Genomic DNA, 14,369 nt, shown 5'->3' with positions numbered 1-14,369 from the left:
AGACTGGAACTGCTTAATCAAGAATGGTTTCTTCTTCAAGATAACACTAGGCCATATGTCGCACAACCAGCAGTGCAAACTTTAGTGAAAATCGTTGGTCAACTACTAGACCACCCTCCATACGGCCCAGACCTTGCACCATGTGATTTCGGGCTTTCCTGAGCCTCAAAAAAGAGTTGAGAGGGAAAAAAATTAACACAAATGAACAAGTTAAATCTGCTATCCTGCAATGCCTTTCAGAAAATGAGCTGCCGCATTTGTTTTAGAAGCTAGTGAACCACTGTAAAAGGTGTATAGAATGTGAAGGATGCTGTTTCGAAAAGGAGACGCATACCAACATTCCAAGTGCCTCAGACTCAGAGCAATGATCTCAGTTCACATATTTTCAGAACAGTCTTCGTAGAAGGAATAATTTGGCCCCAGTTCCAGAGGGCACATTTTGCAGACCCCCTGGAACTGGGCTATGGACCCCCAGGGGGCCTCGGCCAGTTTGGAAAATGCTGCTCTAAGTCATCCATCCACCTCCTTCGCGGTCTTCCTCTCAATCTTCTTCCTCCCGGTTGCCCTTCCACTGCTTTTCTTGGCCATTTGTTTTCCTCCATTCGTATTACATGGCCTGCCAATCTAGTTTCAAGCTCTTTGTCACTCCCACTATATCCGGTTCTCCATGCTGTGGAGGTCCGCAGCGGTTCTGACGTGCAAATCGATCGTCAGACCCGGGTATAGGGGCGAAAGACTAATCGAACCATCTAGTAGCTGGTTCCCTCCGAAGTTTCCCTCAGGATAGCTGGCGCTCGAGGGAATCAGTCTCATCCGGTAAAGCGAATGATTAGAGGCCTTGGGGCCAAAACGACCTCAACCTATTCTCAAACTTTAAATGGGTGAGAAGTCCGGCTTGCTTGACTCGAAGCCCGGACGAAAGGATGTGAGTGCCCAGTGGGCCACTTTTGGTAAGCAGAACTGGCGCTGTGGGATGAACCACAGCGCCAGTTATTTTCTACTCTTCCCTGACTTTTTACGGGGCCAGAGATTTTCCTTAATATCTTCCTTTCTCACACATTTTAAAGATTTTTCACCCTTCTTTTTAAGCACCCATGTTTCACTAGCATAAGTCACGACAGGTCGTACCACTGTTTTGTATAAGACTAATTTCGTTCTTCTAGAGAACAGTTTTTAAGACGAGCCTGAATTTCTGGGGTAATACTACTATAATGTTGAATCATAACTCCCAGATATTTGAAGGATTATGATATAGTGAAACTATGCTTTGCTGTTTGCTAGATCTGTTCAGTAGTTTGTCTCTCCCTCCCACCTGTAATCATAAACTTTGTTTTATTTTCATTTACCTTCAACCCAACCCTTTCTGCTTCTTTCTCCAACTCTTCAAAAGCTGTCCTCAGAATATGTGGGTTTCTTGCAGCCATCACTACATCATCTGCATAGGCTAAGTGCTGGTAGAGTCTGTTATATATGATCCCATTGGAGATGGTGGTGGTGGCCGATACTTTCTTCATAACCCACCAATACCAAGTTAAAGTGGACTGGTGACAAAGGGTCTCCTTGTCTCAGCCCTCTCCACACTTGCAAAGAACTCTGAGAGATTCCTTTGCACCTTGCACTTGCTTCCTTCCAGCATGATCTTTGTCAGCCTTATAAGCTTTTTTGGTATGCCCAGACTTCCCATCGTTTTAAATAGCTCCACTCTATCCACACTATCATATGCCTTGCTGAAATCAATAAAGAGATGGTGCAGATCTACATTATATTCATGGCACTTCTCCAAGATCTGTCAGAAGGTGGGAATATGGTCAACAGTTGACCTCCCAGCATGGAACCCACTTTGATATTCAACAACTATTCCTTCTGCTAGTCTTGATATTCTTCTAGTCAGAATGAAGGATAAAATCTTATATGCTGCACTGAGTAGGGCAACTCCTCTAATTCCCACAAATTAGTTTTTCTCCCTTCTTGTGGAATGGGATGATTACTGTTGTCTTCCAGTCATTTGGCAATTCTTCTCTTTCCCATATGTCCGATATAAGCTGATGTAATTTTTGGATCAGTTTCTCACTGCCTGCCTTTATGAGTTCTGCTGGGATATCTTCTCCAGGTGCTTTGTTATTTTTAGCCCTTTGGACTACGTACCTTACCTCTTCTATTGTTTGGCCCAAGATACCTTCAACATTATCTGTTCTTCTTTCTCTTCTACAGTTTCTTCTGAGCATGCCTGTTCTTTATTAAGTAAGGAATTAAAATGCTCCTTCCAAACTTCTGTGAGCTCTGCTATTCCTGCATAGATTAAGATGGGGCTGGAAACCTTTTTTTATGTTTCCTACTTCTTTATAGAATTTCCTAATCTGCCCTCTGTCATATTCTTCTTGCATTTTTTTCTATTCTTCCCTTTTCTCATTCTCTTTTCTTTTGTCTACATACTGAATTGGCTTCAGCTATTTTAACCCTGTAGTCCTCAGTGTTCTTTCTAGTTCCTCTCTGTAACATTTTCTGCCTAGCTTGGTTTTGTTCTTCCAGGATCTTCTCACATTCCTGATTGAACCAATCATTTCTCACTCTTTTTTGTTCCACTAAGTACCTCTTCTGTTGCTACACTCAGTGCTTCCTTATTATCTTCCCATTTTTATTGATGGGCTCATCTTCCTGTGGTTGGTGCTTCTCCATTTATTCCTACACTTTCATTCTAAATCTTTCTCTAGTATCTCATCTTCTTTAAGCTTATCTTGTTGATATTTTTTCTTTGTTATTCCTCCTTTCCCTCTATATACCTTTGAAAGCCTATTCCACAGACTGCACTGTACCATAAAATGGTCTGAATCACAATCTGCCCCCCTGTAACTCCTCACATCCATGACATCTGTAGCACGACAAGTATCAATGAGGATGTGATCTATCTAGTTTCGTGTGATACCATCAGGTGAAATCTAAGTTTTTTTGTGGCTATTCTTATGTGGGAAATTTGTACTACTAAAGCTCAAGCCTTTCCCTCTTACAAAGTCTGTAGCCTTTCCCCATTTTCATTATCATTACTGGTTTCATATAACCTGTTTCTTTCTATAATTGGTATGTATACTTCTTCACTCCCAACTTTGGCATTGAAATCGCCAAGGATGAGTTTAGTATCGTGTCTTGGGGCCTTATCTAAAGTCCTCTCCAGTGCTTCGTAAAAGGCATCCTTTGCTTCATCCTCTGCATCTGCTGTTGGAGCATGTACACTGATCATGAATGTGTTAAAAAAGGCCCCTCTAAGCCTTAGCATACATATTCTTTCATTAATTACAATGTAACTAATCATTCATGCTTTAGTGTCCTTCTTAATCATAAAGCCTGTTCCCAAAATTAAATTACTAACCTAAATAGCCACAGCGAATCCATGTTAGTATATATAAACTGCATGAAATATCAGTGGATTTTCATATAATATTTTACAAAATGTAAGTGTAAAAAGTTCTTTCTTAAAAATATCTGTCATGGTGGGACAATTGTGGTTTTTTCTTTCTTATTGAAAATGTTTTGTTGTACTGTATTATTCTAGAAATTGTCACTATTTTTTGGAAAAAAACTTCAGCATGAGGAAAGATAGGGCATCTCTAGCAGTTATAGAAATTCTAGAAACAAACTAAGTGGTTTTGATACATCAGATATGCAGTTTACCATGCAGTCTTAAACAACTAGCTGGGAAGGCACTTGATGTTCTATCCATGATTTGTAGCTCTGCAAATAGAGAGAAAGATGTCATCATCACTTTGTATGAAATGATGGTGACAATATATTTGGAATATTGTATTCAGGTCTGGATGCCACACCTAAAGGTGTGGCATCCAGACCAAAGAAGGGTGACCAGATTGAGGTGCCATGCTAATCACTATCACATGAAGAATAGCTTAGAAAGTGCAGACTGCAGAGCTTGAGAACTAGTTGTAGGAAGACCTGATTGAGACATGTATGGCCCTAAGGGGATAAGTGATGTGGATGATTCTGGGAGATATGTTCTCACTAGTAGGCAAGCCAAAAGACAAATTATTATTATTTTTTTTATTATTAAAAGGTTTAGAATCTCGTGCTCAGAAAACTTTTCAGCAATAACAGGAAAGTTTCCTGAGGTGAAACAGTATGCTATAATTATCAAGCTGTACTTGAGAATTGCGCACACACACAGTGAAGTTGATGAAGTGAATCATGATATCACATTCTAAAGTTAGCAATTTAATTATAATAAGTTTAAGTTTAACAAAATAAGCTTGTTTTTCAAGTTTATATGATGCACAGCTTGAAATAACTGTACATACATTATAAAGTTTGATTGGCTTTGGGAAACTATGGCAAAAATTTCCATTATTGTGTATAATTTGATGAAGCATAGTACTTTTCAGATTAATTTTTAGATTATCAAAATTTTTTTATAAAATTTTCAAAATTGCCAGATTTATGAATGCCAGGCTTATGAGATTTTAATGTAGTTAGAATAGTAGAGCACACAATAAATATATATGTGTACACATGAAGTCGAACTAAAAACATAACATACGAACGTACAAGTCATATTATTGCAGAAGTTTTATAATAAAGATGAATAGCAGATCGGGTTGTCTTAGAAATAAAAAATAATAATAATAAATAATTCCATCATTATACTAAAAGATCTATGAAATCTTCCTAATTATAAACAGAGCTATTTCATGCTGGTATGAATTTTTTATGTGTTTGTTTATTTATTTGTTTAGAGGAGAAATGAAACAAGAAGGATTGCGTCGAAGACATGCATCTAGTAGCCGTCAGCTGTCAATTATAAGTGATGGTCCAGATCCATTAGACCTTTTGGCTTTGTTGGGCCTTGAAAGACCAAAAGATGGGAAGGCAAGTGTGTGTTATTTAATATTTTTGATAAAGTGTATAAGATATATTAAAACCCCCAATATAAGAATAAGTCAAAAGGTTCTGCACAACATTTTTTAAATAAATGAATTTATTCCAGTGAAGGAATCACCTTTTATATCGCTTCAAAGCAGTCTTCTCTGTAGATATGATCACTCAGGGAAGTAATTTTATTCCTGACTGAACACAGCTTGTGACTGGTATGGCAACTCAGTATTTCTTTGAAATATACGATCTTGCATAGTCAGCATATAGCATCATCCACGGTTGGGAACATTTTAAGTCTAACAAACTCATGTCTGGTCTGAAGTATGAGCAAGAGAGTATTTATGTAATGGTCTAGCAATGATTAAACAATTCAGCTTAGTGGGCAAGATCAGTTGTCATTCAGAATTGTGGACAGGTTTTTTTTTTTTTATGAAGACCCCAAACACGAAAGGTATCGAAACCTATAGTACTTAGTACCATGCATGGGTTGAAGGTTACTGCAGGAGACCCCTTTATATCTTACAGCCTCCTAAGAAGCTTCCTGAAAACTGTCAAAGTCTCTACAGCAAATCAATAAATAGTCCTGACAGTAACACTGTTATTTTCATAGATAACTATATGTGCTTCAGTTTTTGTTCTCATCATGCTTTATGGTGGGCTCTTGTCATCCTGTTCAGTGATGGTTTAATTTCAGACTCAGAATACCTCAGCCAGAATGTTTTCCCTGGCTTTTTGGACACAGTGGCATATACCATTCTGTGACCACTTCCTGTTTCATGAATAGCCTTCACGAAGCACAGTACATAGGCCATCAGTTAGTAGAATGTTTGATGTTCATTTCTTGTCACAGATCAGAATTCTGTGTAAATGCTGTAATTACAGGATTCTTATTGACCTGGAAAACCTAAAAAAATAGAAATTTTGTAAATTAAAAATTACTAGTCTTAAGGAAATTGCAGTAAATATCTTAATTATGTATCTGTTGTTAATTATTGTTATTGCAATGGTCACAAAAAATCTCAGGCTTTTGATTACTTCTTTTAAATATTGTAAAAGATGGTTTGATCCCTTCTCAGCTATTAGAAAAGGTTAGTATTAGCCTTTTATTTTGGTTACACGACAGTCCCTTTCTCCTGGCGGCTTATTACCTAAGAGTACAGGTGTGGCAACCCTGAAATTTTTTTTTTTTTTTTTTTCACTTCTGTAATTTCTGAGAGAGTTGTTCGTGATTTTATTAATTCATATTTTTCATACAATAACTGTTTGAGAAAATTATCCAGGTTCTTATACCAATGAACATGGCAGCTTACCAAACTTAATGCTAGCTTGGGGGGAGACCAAGACCAATAGATTGACAGTAGCCAGTGGCAGAGGTGAAAGAGATTCTTGCACTGCTTCTATTAGAATGAGCAGAAGCCTGAAAAACAAGATACATGGTATTTCAGAGACTGCTGGGAGCCATTGCGGTACAAGTAAACACGTGGGTTGTGTTAATCTAAGAATAGAAACAGGTGCAGGTATACTTGCGTGTACACCAATGCTAGGAGTTTAGTAAATAAATTTGATGAATTTGAGGTATTGCTCAAAACATCGAAGGCGGATATTGTTGGGATATCAGAGACGTGGTGTCACACAGATATAAGGGATGCAGAACTGCAATTTGGGGAGTACAACGTCTACAGAAAGGATAGACAGGATAGGAAGGGGGGGGAGGGGTTATGCTATTAGTTAAGAAACACATAAAAACCAAGGAAGTGAAGCCAGTCGACATCGCTGGACAGTGCAGTGTTGAGTCAGTTTGGTGTGACATAAACATTGGGAGATCAAAATTGAGAGTAGGAGTGTGCTATAGGCCTAATGACTCTGATGAGTATAATAAGGAACTGTACAGGGAAATAGAGTGGGCCAGTAAATCAGAGAGTCTTATAATGGGAGATTTTAATTTCCCAGATATTGACTGGAATTTGGGGGCTGGTTACTCACACACTAGCAGGGCTTTTGTGGATTTATTGGATGATTGTTTTCTACATCAGCATGTTCGGGAGGCAACTAGAGGGAGTAATACTCTTGATTTGATTATCAGCAATGATTCTTCATGCATTAAGAATCTGCAGATAAATGAACCACTAGGTGGCAGTGATCACAGTGTGCTGAAGTGGGATTTACTCAAAGAGGTAACTACCATTAGGGGTAAAGGGAAGGGTTATTGCTTCCGTAAAGGCGACTACGATGGACTGAGACAGTATTTAAATTCTATACAGTGGGACCAACTGATGATGTTACCAACAGCAAATTCAAAATGGGAAGCATTCAAAGAACTTATCTTGGAAGCTACTAGGCTTTACATACCAACTAAGAAATATTGTTCAAGATTTAGGCCAAAATGGATGTCAGATGAACTAATGAGGCATATGGCAGAGAAGAAAAATGCATGGGATACATACAAATTAACACATGACACAGAAGCCTATGATAGATACAAGTTGATATGCAACCAAGTTACAAAGGAGGTTAGGCAGGCGAAGGCAGATTACGAGAAATCCTTGGCAAGGGATGCAAAGAAAAACAGCAAAGAGTTCTTTACTTATGTAAACTCTAGAAGGAAGGGGATGAATCAGATTGGTCCACTTGATATTGATGGGTCAACTGTTGATGATCCTGCTCAGGTAGCGAACAAACTAAATGAATATTTTGCATCGACATTCACACATGAGGAGTTATTCAGCGAGGGGAATGCCAGAGGTGTATTCAACTCTAGCAGTAAGCTACAGAATCTTGAAATAACTGGGAGTAAAGTGGAGGAGAAACTGTTGAAGATAAACACAAGGGAGGCAGCAAAGGAAGTAAGCAAACCCTTAGCCATAATTATGAGAGCTTCCTTGGACTCAGGGGAGGTACCCATAGACTGGAAATGTGCAAATGTGACCCCAATTCACAAAGGAGAATCAAAGGCTGACACAAGTAATTATAGACCTGTGATCTTAACTTCTGTTCCAGGAAAATTAATGGAGGCACTGGTTAAAGAAGCACTGCAGGATCATTTAGACAAGACTTCAGTTATAGCTCAGACACAGCATGGTTTTGTTAAGGGGAAGTCTTGCCTGACCAACTTGATTGGATACTATGATGTAGTCACAAAAGAACTGGATGCAGGGAATAACTTTGATATTATATACTTGGATCTTAGAAAGGCTTTTGATACTGTTGCACATGGAAGACTGCTACACAAATTGGAGCAGTGTGACATTGAAGGCAAATTGCTGCTATGGATAAAGGGGTGGTTGAGGGGGAGAAGACAGAGAGTGGTAATCAATGGACACTGCTCATCGTGGACTGATGTTATTAGTGGAGTCCCTCAGGGCTCAGTGTTGGGTCCATTATTGTTTTCTGTATTTATAAATGATATTGATGATGGTATATCGGGCTTAATGTCCAAGTTTGCAGACGATACAAAGGTTGGCAGGGTTGTCAAGGACACTACTGACACTATGCTGCTGCAACAGGATCTGGAAAGGTTGAGCAGATGGGCTGAGAGGTGGCAAATGAAGTTTAACATTGACAAATGTAAAGTACTACACATGGGAAACAGCAACTCCAGAGCAAGGTATCAACTCTGTGGTACTACACTGACAGTGGTAGAGAATGAAAGGGACTTGGGGGTGGTTGCGCAGGCAGATATGAAGTTCTCTGAGCAGTGCAGACAGGCTGCAAGAGTAGCTCATGGAGTATTGTCAATGATATACAGGAATTTTTCCAGCAGGGATAAGGAGGTGATTATTCCATTGTATAAGGCGATGGTCAGGCCACACCTAGAGTACTGTATACAGGTCTGGAGGCCTCATTTCAAGAAGGATGTAGAGCTGCTGGAACGAGTACAGAGAAGGGCAACAAGATTAGTGAATGGAACAAAGGGGTGCTCTTACGAAGAAAGGCTTAAGTTTTGCGAATTACAGTGTCTGGAGACTAGGCACCAGCGAGGTGATCTGATAGAGGTGTATAAAGCCTTGAATGGTTTAAGCATGCTCAATGCTGATGGGATTCTTCCTCTAGCTCAGAAAAATCACCTGAGAGGGCATAAATTCAAATTGAGGAAAGACAGATGTAGGATAGACGTGCGGAAATTTGCCTTTAGCCAGCGGGTGGTTGGTTGGTGGAACAGACTTCCATCCCTTGTGGTGGAGGTTGATAGCCTAAATAAGTTTAAGGCTCAGCTGGACAGGTATTTTGAACGAACAGAGGGGTGAAGTGGAAGTGGGTTTTTTTTTTTTTTTTTTTTTTTGGCTGATGCTGCATAAGCTTGCTTTCTTGCATCAAATGCCTCTGCTAATGCTAATTTAATCCCGCTTAGATCAGATGTGAATTCAGAATGATTGCAGATGATATGAGATTGAAGCAATCATCACCTTATGCTGAGTAAATTTATAGAGAATTGAGTACGAGAGTAGCCTGTGTGGACGTAGCTTATTGCCGCTCCTGGAACAGAGAAGTTTTTTCTGATTTATTTTCTGTTTTATTAGCTTAAATTGGCATATTAACTTATTTTCTAGAGTAGCTTTATATTCCTAGTTACGATACTTAGTTTAAAGTTTAACTTAGATAGAGATTTTGTAGGTATTACTTAGTATCGGTTAGGGTATCAAATCCACATGTTACAAGTTGCAGCTCCGTTGAACAAGAGGTTTTTTTTTTTTAACCATATTTAGCCGATTTATTAACCAATTGTTATATCAAATTATTTTCTGTAAGTAGCTAGTCAGGATCCTTAGTTTATTCTGTATTGAGACAGCGAGATTTGGAAGTTAATCGATACTTAAGTGTCCGTAGATTTACCGTTCGTAAATTGCCGCCATTGTTACACGATACAAAATATCTCGAACTAGATAGCATAAGCTTAGTATAGTATAGTACATAATATAATATTGTCAGTTAATCAGTAAATCTATTAATCTTGTTGAACTTCATTGTCAATTAAATTGTACTTTTAACTATATACATATAATGACTTAGATTACGTAACATAAATAATTAGCAAAAATAAATAATTAATACTTAACTTGATACAGAAGTTATATAAAGGGATGTCGTAGATAACACTCGATACTGAAACATAAATATAGCGTTATAACTGTGTTGGGATACAAGTTTAGGGTTTTAATTTTGTATTGAAATTGAAATTTTATTGAAATTAAATCAAAATCATGACTCAGACCAGAGCAGTAAAGCAAAAGGCTCAAGCTAATGGGAGTGCTGTGGCTCAGGGGAGAACTAAGGGGGGGCAGTTGCCCTCTGAATCACAGCCTTTTAAAATGCACTATTTGCTTGATGTTTGTGGAGCAGTCAGGTACGGAACATGATACTGCCATGGGGGATGTCTTTGTATGTGCACGATGCAAGGAGTGTAAGGAAATCAGGCGACAACTCAGCATTGTTATGGGCCTATATGAGAGCATGAAGGACAGGGTGGATGCCCTCGAAGCATTAAAAGTGAGTGCCCATCAAGCTCTCAGCTGCCCAACACCAACGCCAGAGCTTGCACTTGGGCATCACGCAACACAGCGGCAACCCCCAAGGCAGAATGCGCTGATCCCAAAGGAACTAGTAGTTGTTGGTGACTCTATTGTCAGGGAAACATCCTTTGTAAAAAGAATAGGTGGTACAGGACCAGGGTATGTCTGCCAGGGGCAAAGGTTGATGACGTTGTAGAGCGGATATCATCTTTTAAGGGCACAAAAGGTGATATAGTTGTGCATGTTGGCATTAATGATATTAAGAGTAGGAGACCGGCGGAATTACTTAACAAGTACAGGTCACTGTTGAAAAAAAGCCATGAATTAGGGTTGAATTTGAAAGTGTCTGCAATTCTGCCCAGACACGATAGGAGGGAGTATATGATGAGAGCCCTGTCGATCAATTCGGCCCTGAAAAGATTGTGCAAGGATCAAGGGGTAGAATTTTTTTCAGCCTGGACTGTACTTGTTAACAGGAGAGATTGCTTCTACAGGGATGGGATACACTTAAATAGAAAGGGTGCAAGAATTTTTGCTGATGCTGTCGAGGCAGTGTTAGGTGGATTGGAAAACTGCTAGATTGGGGGGGATACAAGGACTAATAGATTAACAGTAGCCACTGACGGAGGTGAAAGTGATTCTTGCACTGCTTCTATTGGAGTGAGCAGCAGCTTGGAAAATAAGATGCAGGATATTTCACCGACTGCTGCGAATCATTGGGGTACAAGTAAACACATGGGTTGTGTTAGGGTAGCTAAGAATAGGAACATGTGCATGTATATTTGCGTGTACACCAATGCTAGGAGTTTGGTAAATTAATTTGATGAATTTGAGGTATTGGTCAAAGCATCAAAGGTGGATATTGTTGGGATATCAGAGACGTGGTGTCACACAGATATAAGTTATGCATAAATAGAATTTGGGGAGTACAACGTCTACAATAAGGATAGGCAGGATAGGAACGGAGGATGGGTTATGCTATTAGTTAAGAAACACATAAAATCCAAGGAAGTGAAGCCAGTCGACATCGCTGGACAGTGCAGTGTCGAGTCAGTTTGGTGTGACATAAGCATTGGGAGATCAAAATTGAGAGTAGGAGTGTGCTATAGGCCTAATGACTCTGATGAGTATAATAAGAAACTGTACAGGGAAATAGAGTGGGCCAGTAAATCAGAAAGTCTTATAATTGGGGATTTTAATTTCCCAGATATTGACTTGAATTTGTGGGTTGGTCACTCACACACTAGCAAGGCTTTTGTGGATTTATTGGATGATTATTTTCTAAATCAGCATGTTCGGGAGGCAACTAGAGGGAGCGATACTCTTGAATTGATTATCAGTAGTGATTCTTCATGCATTAAGAATCTGCAGATAAATGAACCACTAGGTGGCAGTGATCACAGTGTTCTGAAGTGGAATTTACTCAAAGAGGTAACTACCATTAGGGGTAAAGGGAAGGGTTATTGCTTTCGTAAAGGCGACTACGATGGTCTGAGACAGTATTTAAATTCTATACAGTGGGACCAACTGATGATGTTACCAACAGCAAACTCAAAATGGGAAGCATTCAAAGAACTTATCTTGGAACCTACTAGCCTTTACATACCAACTAAGAAATATTGTTCAAGGTTCAGGCCTAAATGGATGACAGGTGAACTAATGAGACATATGGCAGAGAAGAAAAATGCATGGGATACATATAAATTAAAATGTGACACAGAAGTCTATGATAGATGTAAGTTGATCTGTAACCAAGTTACAAAGGAAGTTAGGCAGGCGAAGGCAGATTACAAGAAATCTTTGGCAAGGGATGCAAATAAAAACAGCAAGGAGTTCTTTACTTATGTAAACTCTAGAAGGAAGGGGATGAATCAGATTGGTCCACTTGATATCGATGGTTCAACTGTTCATGATCCTGCTCAGGTAGCTAACAAACTAAATCAATATTTTGCATCTACATTCACACATGAGGAGTTATTCAGGAAGGGGAATGCCATAGACGAAGTAAACACTGGCAGTGAGCTAGATGATCTTGTAATAATTGAGAGTAAAGTGGAGGAGAAATTGTTGAAGATAAATACAAGAAAGGCACCTCGGGTGGATGGGATCTATCCAGTTATATTAAAGGATGCAGCAAAGGAAGTAAACAATCCGTTAGCCATAATTATGAGAGCTTCCTTGGACTCAGGGGAGGTACCCACAGACTGGAGATGTGCAAATGTAACCCCAATTCACAAAGGAGGATCAAAGGCTGACACAAGTAATTATAGACCTGTGAGTTTAACTTCTGTTCCAGGAAAATTAATGGAAGCACTGGTTAAAGAAGCACTGCAGGATCATCTAGACAAGAATTCAGTTAGAGCTCAGACACAGCATGGTTTTGTTAAGGGAAGGTCTTGCCTGACCAATTTGATTGGATACTATGATGTAGTCACAAAAGAATTGGATGCAGGAAATAACTTTGATATTATATATTTGGATCTTAGAAAGGCTTTTGATACTGTTGCACATGGAAGACTGCTGCACAAATTGGAGCAGTGTGGCATTGGTGGCAAATTGTTGCTATGGACAAAGGGATAGTTGAGTGGCAGAAGACAGAGTGTAATTAATGGACAGTGCTCATCGTGGACTAATGTTGTTAGTGGAGTCCCTCGGGGTTCAGTGTTGGGTCCATTATTGTTTTCTGTATTTATAAATAATATTGATGATGGTATATCAAGCTTAATGTCCAAGTTTGCAGACGATACAAAGGTTGGCAGGGTTGTTAAGGATGCTACTGACGCTATGCTGCTGCAACAGGATCTGGAAAGGTTGAGCAGATGGGCTGAGAGGTGGCAAATGAAGTTTAACATTGACAAATGTAAGGTACTACATATGGGAAACAGCAACCCCAGAGCAACGTATCAACTCTGTGGTACTACACTGACAGTGGTAGAGAATGAAAAGCACCTGGGGGTAATTGTGCAGGCAGATATGAAGTTCTCTGAGCAGTGCAGATGGGCTGCAAGAGTAGCTCATGGTGTCTTATCAGTGATATACAGGAATTTTTCTAGCAGTGATAGGGAGGTGATTATTCCCTTGTATAAGGCAATGGTCAGGCCGCACCTTGAGTACCAACCGAGAGCAAAGTGGAAGAGAAATTGTTGAAGTTAAACGTAGGAAAAGCACCTGGGGTGGATGGGATCTATCCAGTTATATTAAAGGAGGTGGCAAGGCAACTAAGCAAACCCTTAGCCATAATTATGAGAGCATCCTTGGACTCAGGGGAGGTTCCCACGGACTGGAGATGTGCAAATGTATCCCCAATTCACAAAGGGGGATCGAAGGGTGACACGAGTAACTACAGACCAGTTAGTTTAACTTCTGTTCCGGGTAAAATAATGGAGTCGCTGGTTAAGGATGCATTGCAGGATCATCTAGACAAGACTGCAGCAATAATTCAGACACAGCATGGGTTTGTTAAGGGAAAGTCTTGTCTGACAAATTTGATAGGATATTATGATGTGGTTACAAAGGAACTGGATGCGAAAAATAATTTTGATATCATATATTTGGATTTCAGCAAAGCTTTTGACACTGTTGCGCATGGAAGACTATTGTACAAATTGGAGCAGAAGGGTATTAAGGGTAAATTGCTACAATGGATAAAAGGATGGTTAAGTGCTAGAAGACAGAGGGTGGTAATCAATGGGTGCTGCTCTTCGTGGACTAATGTTATTAGTGGAGTCCCACAGGGTTCGGTGTTGGGTCCACTGTTGTTTTGTATATTTATCAATGATATTGATGAAGGTATATCAGGCTTAATGTCGAAGTTTGCAGATGATACAAAGGTTGGCAGGGTTGTTAATGACAGTAATGGCAGTGTGCTACTGCAACAGGATCTAGATAATTTGGGCAGATGGGCTAAGAAGTGGCAACTGAAGTTTAACCTTGACAAATGCAAAGTACTACATATGGGTAGAAGTAACCCCAGAGAAACGTACCAAC

At 39.5% G+C, this 14,369-nt stretch overlaps 1 protein-coding gene across 1 annotated transcript in view; it reads left to right on the top strand.

Moving 5' to 3' along the window:
* The window catches only part of LOC150086619 (CDK5 and ABL1 enzyme substrate 2-like), a 142,471-nt gene that overhangs the window by 63,628 nt on the left and 64,474 nt on the right, over positions 1-14,369 (top strand). Inside the window, exon 5 of the mRNA XM_090372205.1 lies at positions 4,737-4,869. Within this exon, the coding sequence (XP_090228331.1) occupies positions 4,737-4,869 (133 nt within the window). The remainder of the gene's footprint in view (positions 1-4,736; positions 4,870-14,369) is intronic.

The sequence above is a fragment of the Mastigoproctus giganteus genome, chromosome 4 (genome assembly GCF_048544385.1).
Source record: "Mastigoproctus giganteus isolate SK-2022 chromosome 4, ASM4854438v1, whole genome shotgun sequence".
Classification (NCBI taxonomy): Eukaryota; Metazoa; Arthropoda; class Arachnida; order Uropygi; family Thelyphonidae; genus Mastigoproctus; species Mastigoproctus giganteus.
Note: the sequence above shows the minus strand (reverse complement) of the source record. Positions and strands in the feature narration are given on the sequence as shown.